Below are 9162 nucleotides of genomic sequence, written 5' to 3'. Positions count from 1 at the left end.
GGAGCACCCAACTGCTCAGCGGAAGGAAAGGAAGGAGAAGAGGAGGAGAAACAGCAAATCAGTGTTTTCACAGAGCAAGACGGAAATGTACAAGATTACTTTGGCCTTGGAGAGACAGTGGAAATACTTCAAACTCAACATGGCAAAATCCCGCATTCTGATTAAAATGTTTAAAGGGGTTTAATGAACTCAGTTTATCAATGGAACCAAATATGACAGCAACTGCTTCTCCTTAGCAAGTGATTGCATCGATACAATTTACTATATTTATAAATAAAACTGTAAGGTTTCCAGCGGACTTCCTAGCTTAAGAACAAGTCACATTTGGGGGAATTCCCTGGTGGTCCAGTGGTTAGGACTCGGTGCTTTCATTGCCGAGGGTCCGGGTTCGACTCCTCATCAGGGGAAAAAGTTCCCACAAGTCAAGCACAGCAGGGCCAAAAAAAAAGGTCAGATTTTTAAAACATGTCATCTTCCTCATTGGTAAACTAATTTACAAAACCAATCCAGCCCCTGAACTTTCTTCGCTGTATATGAAAACCAACCCAAAGTCTCCAAGAAGCTGACATGGACAGAGCCTGGGATTTTCAATTCCTACAAACACCGTGGTACACTTAGTACTTTTCGCCCCAGTTATTTCTGAAGGAGGGGAGAGCCAGCAAACTCGGCCCGCTGGGCATCCCTTTCTTTGTTTTCATCGCAAATGAACTTGGTGGCTCTTAAATGCTGAGGAGTGACAGTGTTTCCTGGGGCAGGTGGAGGGGGACTGGCTGTTTCAGGGGCTAAAACTTGATTGGGGTGGTGGCTGCCCAGGTCTGTGTATTGTCAAGGCTCATGGAAGTGTTCCGGTAAAACCTGGATGATTTACGAGCGTGACCTACAGCTCGAGAAAACAAAAAGCGTATTGGGAAAGAAGGACATCCGCCACTTATTTAGAGGTGAGACAAAAATGCTCCTGAGCATGTTATTCCAGAGCTGATGGAACATAACCAGCACAAATGAATAAGAATCCATCCAGGATGCCCATATCTGACTGCTGAGAAATGAACTAGCGATCAAGCTGGTAACACACTCAATGCAAACATACGGCCAAACACGAAGGTCAGGTCAGGTCAGGACTTGCAGGTCGGCAGCATGTGGGGAAATAGCCAAGCACAATGAAGAAATCGGGGAACAGATGAGCTAGTGGGATACACAGCAATATACAGGATGAGGTACAGAAAAGGGACACCCTTAGCGATCAGAGTAATGGAGCCCATCATCCTGGGGAACTCTCCACCCCAGCAGATGTTGGTGTTACCACCTCAGACCCCACTGTCCTCTCTGTTGAAAGCCCCGATGAGGTGCCCTTGGCACACAGAGCGGCTCCAGCCCGGGCCCTGGCCCGTCCTTGCTGTGAGGCCTTGGTGAGAGGCTGGCCCTCTCTAAGCTTGCTTTCTCCTCTGCCAAATAGGGGTGCCTGCAGCCCCCAACCAAACGCCTGAATGCAGCTGCCCAGCCTCCCTCTCCGAGGCCCTGGCTCCTCCAGCTGCCCTAGCTGTGTGGTCAGGGGCCTGGAGGGAGGCTGGGACGCCTGCGAGGCTGTGGATCAGGTTCTGAGCCTGCTTGCCTCCACCCAAAGTTTCCATTCCTGGCTCTGCCCCAGGCCTCTTCTCCCTCTGCTGGGTGGGGTGCCAATGGGGGTGGGGTGCGGGAGTAGGGCGGCGGAAACAGAGAGGGGGCTGCTAGGAGGGGCTTCTGCCCAGCTCCCCACCTCCCCGTTCCCTGTCTTCCAGAACCCTCTTTCAGCATTCTCCCTCTGACCCCACCCTTCATACCTGAATTCCTCTTCTGGAGTTTTGGGCTGTGGGGAGTGGAAATGGGCCTGGGTAGAGGGTCCCACTTTTTTCTCTTCCTTGGTCTGGCTGGGGGGCGGGTCGTAGGACACCCCTCCTTCCCCGCCCCTTGTCCTGAACATCGGATGGGAGAGAGGAAGGGTTCTGGGAGGAGGAGGGAGAGAGACTCGAAGGAGAGAAACAGGAACACGTCGGGGGGTGGGGGGACAGAGACACAGGACAGCCAGAGAGACAGAGAGTCAGAGAGACTAGGGCATCCTGGAGACAGAATAAACCGAGAGAAACTTCCAGAGATCAAGAAAGCCAGAGACACAGTGTCCGTGGTTCTGCACAGCTGTGTTTTTTGGGCAAACTGCTTCCCATTTCTGAGCCTCAGTTTCCTTATCTGTCAAATAAGGGGGATCCATGGCCCTGCCTCAGTGGCCTGTCTGAAATCAGTGGTCTCTGGCTCATGCTAGAAAGGCCGGAGGCTTCGTTAATAATGGCAGCTGTGTTATCTTTCATTCCTTCTTTCACCCATATTTACAGAGCACTTATGTGTGCCAGGCACTGCACTAGGCACCAAGGAGACAGCCTTGACCATCAGGCAAAACACCCTGCCCCTCTGAGCTCCCTTTTCTGTTATTATTGTTGTTGCCATGGTTGTTATTATATTCCAGAAGCATAAACTGGAATGTCAGGGCGGACACGTCCTTAGCCCTAGTCAGCAGGTCCTAACCTGGCAGAGAGGGTCCAGAGCTGCAGCCCACAGCTTAGCCTCTCAGGACTCGAGTTTTCCATGACGAAATGGGCACGAGCGTGTTTTCTCTCCGCCAGTCACCGGGAAGCTAGGGCTGGAGGCACGGTGGCTCAATGAGCCTTCTCTGATGTTTTTTTTTTTAATAAATAAATTTATTTGTTTATTTTTGGCCGTGTTGGGTCTTCGTTGCTGCACACAGGCTTTCTCTAGCTGTGTCGAGCGGGGGCTACTCTTCGTTGCCATGCACGGGTTTCTCATTGCGGTGGCTTCTCTTGTTGCAGAGCACGGGCTGTAGGCCCGCGGGCTTCAATAGTTGTGGCACACGGGCTCAGTAGCTGTGGCACGCGGGCTCAGTAGTTGTGGCTTGCAGGCTCTAGAGCGCAGGCTCAGTAGTTGTGGTGCACGAGCTCAGTTGCTCCGAGGCCTGTGGGATCTTCCTGGACCAGGGATCGAACCTGTGTCCTCTCCCCTGGCAGGTGGATTCTTAATCACTGTGCCCTCAGGGAAGCCCCTATAATGTTATTATTATTATTATTATTGTTAACTGTTCCTATCATTATTAGCTCAGAGGAGAGGGACCTGGGAATACTCAGGGATTGCAGGAGTGTCAGAGCCCTAGAAGCAGGGTGCTGGCCAGCATGGCCCCAGGGCCAGGGTCTGTGCCAGGTGTGGGTGGTGGGTGTGGAAAGGGGTGACGGTGAGTCACCAGGGCCAGCTACACCCTGCTTCTATTTAAGGTCCCAGCAGCCATACCCACCACCACCACTGCCTGTCCGCTGTTCCAGCCATGGCAGAGATATATGTGAGTGCTTCAGGGGTGTGGAGGTGGCGAGGTTTTGGACCCAAGGCTGCACTGGAATGGGGTAGGGGCTGGGCGTTTGGCTGAGGTCTCCTGTTTCAAGGAGAAAACGGGTGTTCGGGGGTGCTATGACGTTCTGGGCTGTTGTTTCTGGGTTGACCCAATCCATCCCACGCTCCCATCTCCCCCTTGGTGTTTCCCCCTTACTTTCTATCTCTCTGGATATCTTCCTGTTGATTCTTTGTGTTCCTCTCTCCAACCCTTTCCCTACGCCTGGCTCTCTTTCCTTTGCCTCTGTGCCCTTTCTGCTCTCTGATTCTGCTGGTCTGGGTCCTGGTCATGTTCTCCCCGGCACTGACCCATGTGTGTCTCTCCTCTGCCTCCCTGATCCACTTTGGCCCCCGCACCCCTGCTGCTGCAGAAGTTGCCCTACAGGACCTCCCTGGCCAAGAGCTTCGAAGTCGGCACCGTGTTGAGAATTCGTGGTGTTGTCCCCAAAAATGCTGACAGGTGAGACCTCCAAGCCTCTGCGGTAGGGGGTGGGAGGTCTCCAGGCTCAGCTGACCCCACTTCTTACAGCCCAGAGAACAAGTCCCAAGCCAGCTTTGCCCACCAGGATCTTGGAATCTCCAAGCTATTTCCCACCTTCTGGAATCTGATGTCTTTACTCATTTGTCCCAGGACAGTGTACCTGGGGTCCCTACAACCTTCTAAGAATCTGGGAGAATCTGCCAGGGCAATCCAAGGCTCTTCCTTATAGTAAGACTTCCAGTCTGAGTCTGAAGCCACTGTGGAAACACAGCCTGTGAGTCAGAGGTGCCCTGGGCACCTGGGAGGCCTCAGCCATCAAACCTATGACTTCCTGGGTCGGGAGCTTCAGGATTTCTGGGAATCTACGATGCCTGCGAATACTGGGGTCCCTGGCATTGCTCCCGGCCCTCTGGGAATTGGGGGATCGGAGGCACCCCGGTCTCAGGACCATGACTCCTCGGCAACTCCCAGACTCTGGAAATGCGGGAGACCCAGGCCGTAGTACAGTGACCCTTGCCTGGGTGGATGTGTGTCCAGGTCCTCAGTTGGTTTCTGGATGTCCTGGAATCTGGGCTCCTTGGCCTCCAGTCCACCACCCCTCCTTCACTGGCGTGTGGCTCTCAGGTCCCTGTGGACTTGGATGTGCTTCGGCAATCGGTAAGTCCTTTCTCTGACGCCCCCTCTCATCCGCCACCTAACAGGTTCTACATAAACCTGCTGTGCAGTGACGACCCAGACAGTGAGATCGTCCTGCATTTCAACCCCCGGCTGGATGAATCCTCGGTGGTCTTCAACACCATGGAGTGCAGCGCCTGGGGCTCAGAGGAGCGCGGCGGTAGCCCTACCTTCCAGCGTGGGGAGTCCTTCGAACTGCACCTCATTGCCAAAAAAGAAGGCTTCAAGGTGCGTCTCTGCCACAGGGGTGGCCGCCAACACCCAGGTCTCTTCCCTTGGCAAGGCCAGGAAGGCCCTTGTCGGAGGTGGGGAGCAAAGGCGCGGCCAAGGCTGGGCACGGCGTCCCCAGTCCCTCACCTCCCCTGGCGCAAGCGCACTAGAGGGCAGGCGTATGGCGGTGACAAGGACGTGAGAGCACGAGCCCAAAGGGTGGGTGTCCAGCGGGGAGGCGTGGACATCCCGGACCCTATTCCCTGTCCACTGGCGCCTGACGTAGTGGCTCTGGGGCAGGGGAATGGATGGGTTGGGAGACAGAACCCAGAATAAGTCCCAGCAGGGAGTGGTCGCTGTAGACCCTCCACCACCCAGGCCGTTCTCCACTTTCAATCTGTGCGTCACAGTGAGGCGGTGCACGCGGGCACCGTGGAGACCACCTCCACCGCCAAAGCTTAAAAAGCACCCCCGTGCCATTGAATCCTCTCGGCTAGGGCTTAGAATCAAGAGCAGCCCTTTTCCTTAATGCGGGGTTGCGTGGGTGACGAGGTCACGCAGCGTGGGTACGAGTCGGGAATGACCCCGCAGTCGCCTGGGGAACCATAAACCGTGTCTCCTCGCCCCTGCAGGTTGTGGTCGGGGACTCGGATTACCACCAGTTCAGCTACCGGCTCCCACCAGAGCGCGCGCTCTGGATGGAAGTGGGCGGGGACGTGCAGCCGGAGTTGGTGAAGATCTTCTGAGCGCTGGGGACGGGGCACAGGGGTCCTGAGTGACAAATAAAGTCTCAGCCTCTCGTCTGTGCGCCTCCTGTGTGTCTGTGTCTCCTTCATATAGACGAGGATAGCAGGCTCAGGGAGGTGAAGACACTGATTAAGGGTCACACAGCGATTGCGTGGCCGGGGCGGGTCCGGGCCTGGATCTCCGAGGGCACTTTTTGTCCCTGGAGGCCTGAGGAGGGTCACGATCTGGCGGGGGTGGGGCTTTGGCTTGCCCCTCTGCAGCACTTTGCGAAGCAGCCAGGTGGTAATGCGGTGGGGGGCGACTTTAGGGAATTTGCAGGGGCCCAAGCCATCCCTTGGCGCCCGCTCCGTGGGTGTAACGGACCCCCGAATCGGTCCGTCTGCCAACAGGTCCCTTGGAGACCCCGGGTGCGTGAATCTCAGGCTCCCTGCGCCGAAGTCCCTCTTCCTGCCTCTCGCCGATTTCGCCTACCTACTGGCGCCTGCAGACGGGTGGCGCGGGGAGGGGCTTGGAGGCAGATCCGGGCCTCGCCTGCCTCCCATCTGTTCCGGAGTCAGGACAGGCCTCCGATGGTCGCGCCCCGGGGCAGACGCGCACTGAAGCTGCAGCCTCCCCGCGGAGAAGACGGGAAACGCGAACCGCCGGGCTCCTGTGTCCCTGCTGCCTTCGAGCGTGTTCACACACTTCGTCCATCTGGGCTCGCCAGACGGCCCCGAGACCCCGGCCCTCCTCGAGATTCTAGGGGGTAGGGGGAGTTGGGTATATACAGACGCCCAGTCACCCCCGACCTGCAGGTGGGGATTTTCTGGTTTCTAGGGGTCGCTGGGTCGCCCTTGAATAGCTGTGGTTGGCGGGGGAGCCGGGACCAAGCGAGCTCCCCCAGCCTCGCACCCTCAGCGAGGCGCTCGCAGCGGACGTGGTTCGCAGCTGCGGATGGAGGCGGGGGGGTGGGGTGGGGCAGCGTACCAGCGGCTCACAGTGGGTTCGGACCCGGGTCTCGGAAAGTCTGGATCCGCACCCCTGGCGGATGTACCACAGGCTTCCGGTCCGGACTCTGGCCAAAGTGTGACAGATAGATCTCCCTCCTTCCCTTGGGCCGCTGCAGAAGTTGCGGTTTAAAAACGGAGGCTCGGCGAGGTGGGGCTGCTTGCCGACTGAACCTGAAACAGCTAGGGTGGTGGGAAGAACAAACCCTGCTGCGGCACTTGAGCTTTTTCTGGACCCGTTTTTCTGCCCCTTGAGACCCTTCGGCTGAAGCCACTTCACCCCCATGCCCGGCCCTCAAGAGTGTATCTCTGGGTGGGTCGTGGAATGAAGGACACCCTCTCCCACTGGAGGACCCGGGAAAGTCTGAATTCCCCTGGTCCCAGGGCTCATTATGTTTATTTTTATTTGCCTGTTAAAGGAATTACATATATATAATATCACTTTATATATGTATATAATTTTTAATATATATAATTTTAAAATATATATTAATTTAAAGATATACCTACGGTACAAATTTCAAAGTATGCAGTGGAAAATACAGTTGTTGGCACAACTGGTAAAGGTGGTTGGGGTCTCGGAATAGATGGTAGTCATCCATCTGTTAATCTGTTCTCCATCTGTTAATTTCCTGATTTTCACTGTTGCCTTACAGTGGACATGCAAGAGGATGTTCTTGTTTGTGGAGATACACAGTAAAGTAATTGAAGGTGATCAGGAAGCATGTTGGCAACTTATTCTCAAATGAGTGTAGGGGAAAAAATGTTTGTACTGTACTTACAACTTTCTGTGTTAGTCATTTCAAAATAAAAAACCTATAAATATATAAAATATGAAAGTCCTCCTTTATAAGAGCAAACTTCTGTTACCCGTGTCTTTCTTTATCTCTTGTGTATCTTTCCAAAACTCTCTGCCCTTCTAAACACATGTATATGCAACTTTTTTCCCTCCTTGCATAAAATTGAGCATCTTTCACCCACTCACCTCTTTTTTGTCACTTAGCAATATATGTGCATAGTTTGATGTGTATGTTTGATGTATTGACCCTTTTATCATGATGAAATGTCCTTTGTCTCTAGTAAAATTTCTTTTAACATCTATTGTGTCTGATACTAATTTTGTCCTTCTACTCTCTTATGGTTACTGATGGCACGGTACTTCTTTTCTCATCCTTTTACCTTCAACTTATTTACGTCTTAGATCTAAAGTGTGTCTTTTGTAGATAGCATATACTTGGGTCTTGTTTTCTTATCCAGGCTGAAAATGTATTATTCTCTGTAGCTTCATGACAAATTATCCCAGTAACATCATAAAATAACACATACTTATTGTCTTACAGTTGCTGAAGTTAGGAACCTAGGAGTGGCTTAACTAGGTTGTGGTGCTGAGTTTTCATGCAGTTACAGTCAAACTATAAGTGAAGTTGCTAGCACCCGAAAGAAGTTTTGGCAAACTATGGCTGTTGGGATAAACCCACCCATTACCTGTTTTAGTAAGGCTCACAATCTAAGAATGGTTTTCACACTTTAAAATAGCTGAAAAAAAAAATGAAAAGAAGAATAACATTTCTTAACACTTCAAATGATGCGAAATTCAAATTTCAGTGTCCATAAATAAAGTTTTATTGGGACACAGCCATGCTCTTTCATTTATGTATAGCCTACTGGCTGCTTTTGTGCTCCACCCGTGGAGCTCGGGAGCTGCAACAGAGACTGGGTCACCCACAATGCCTAACATATTTGCTATGTGACCATTATAGAAAAAGTTTGCAACCCCTGCTCTAAAGGCTTGACTGGGATTGGAGGAACTTCTTCTAAGAGGGCTCACACACATGGATGTTGGCAGGAGTTTTCAGTTTCTTGTCACATGAGCACTTACATAGGACTGTTCAAGAAGTTACTGACTCCTCCCGGGGGAGTCATTGAGAAATGAAAGAGCAAGAGAGCAAGCCACGACAGAAGCTGTAGTGTCTCTTATACCCCCGTTTGAGAAGTGACATACTATCAGTTCTTCCATATTCTCTTGATGAAATGTAGTCACACATACCAACCCTGGTACCATTTGGGAGGGGTTCACACAAGGGTTTGCATATCATTGGAGGCCAGTTTGGAAGCTGACCACCACGGACGATCTCTGACTTTTTTTTTTTTTTTTTTTGGCTGCGTTGAGTCTTTGTGGTCGCCCGTGGGCTTTCTTTAGTTGCGGTGCACCGGCTTCTCACTGCAGTGGCTTCTCTTGTTGCGGGGCACAGACTAGACTCTAGGCGTGTGGGCTTCAGTAGTTGTGGCTCGCGGGCTCTAGAGCACAGGTTCAGTAGTTGTGGCGCACGGGCTTAGTTGCTCCGCGGCATGTGGGATCTTCCCGGACCGGGGCTCGAACCCGTGTCCCCTGCATTGGCAGGCAGATTCTTAACTACTTTGCCACCAGGGAAGCCCCGATCTCTGACTTTTGGTTGGAATGTTTATTTCGTTCACACTTGATGTCGTGATTGATATAGTTGGCTTCACGGCTGCCATTTTGCCATTTGTTTTTACTCTGTTAGTCCTTCACTACCTGCCTTTGTGTTAAACAATTTTTAGTATACCATTTAAATTCCTCTGTTGTTGTTGTTTTTTTTAACTGTATATTTTGATTTTTTT

The 9162-nt window shown here is 52.3% G+C and overlaps 1 protein-coding gene across 1 annotated transcript; it reads left to right on the top strand.

Annotated features, from left to right (window-relative positions):
- Positions 1 to 1484: 1484 nt before the first annotated feature.
- On the top strand, positions 1485 to 5535 carry LOC136140245 (galectin-7-like). The gene is made up of 4 exons (XM_065898325.1): positions 1485 to 1592; positions 3795 to 3883; positions 4606 to 4807; positions 5422 to 5535. The coding sequence occupies exons 1-4, from the start codon at positions 1485 to 1487 to the stop codon at positions 5533 to 5535; spliced, it is 513 nt and encodes a 170-aa protein (XP_065754397.1).
- The last annotated feature ends 3627 nt before the right edge of the window (positions 5536 to 9162 follow it).

The sequence above is a fragment of the Phocoena phocoena genome, chromosome 20, assembly GCF_963924675.1.
Source record: "Phocoena phocoena chromosome 20, mPhoPho1.1, whole genome shotgun sequence".
NCBI lineage: Eukaryota > Metazoa > Chordata > Mammalia > Artiodactyla > Phocoenidae > Phocoena > Phocoena phocoena.
Note: the sequence above shows the minus strand (reverse complement) of the source record. Positions and strands in the feature narration are given on the sequence as shown.

Bases quoted from the DNA above. Each gene is read 5' to 3' on its own strand.
- LOC136140245 (XM_065898325.1), top strand. From the start codon at position 1,485: ATGCAGCTGCCCAGCCTCCCTCTCCGAGGCCCTGGCTCCTCCAGCTGC. The intron at 1,593-3,794 runs GTTCTGAGCCTG...CTGCTGCTGCAG, and splicing joins CCTGCGAGGCTGTGGATCAG to AAGTTGCCCTACAGGACCTC. The intron at 3,884-4,605 runs GTGAGACCTCCA...GCCACCTAACAG, and splicing joins GTCCCCAAAAATGCTGACAG to GTTCTACATAAACCTGCTGT.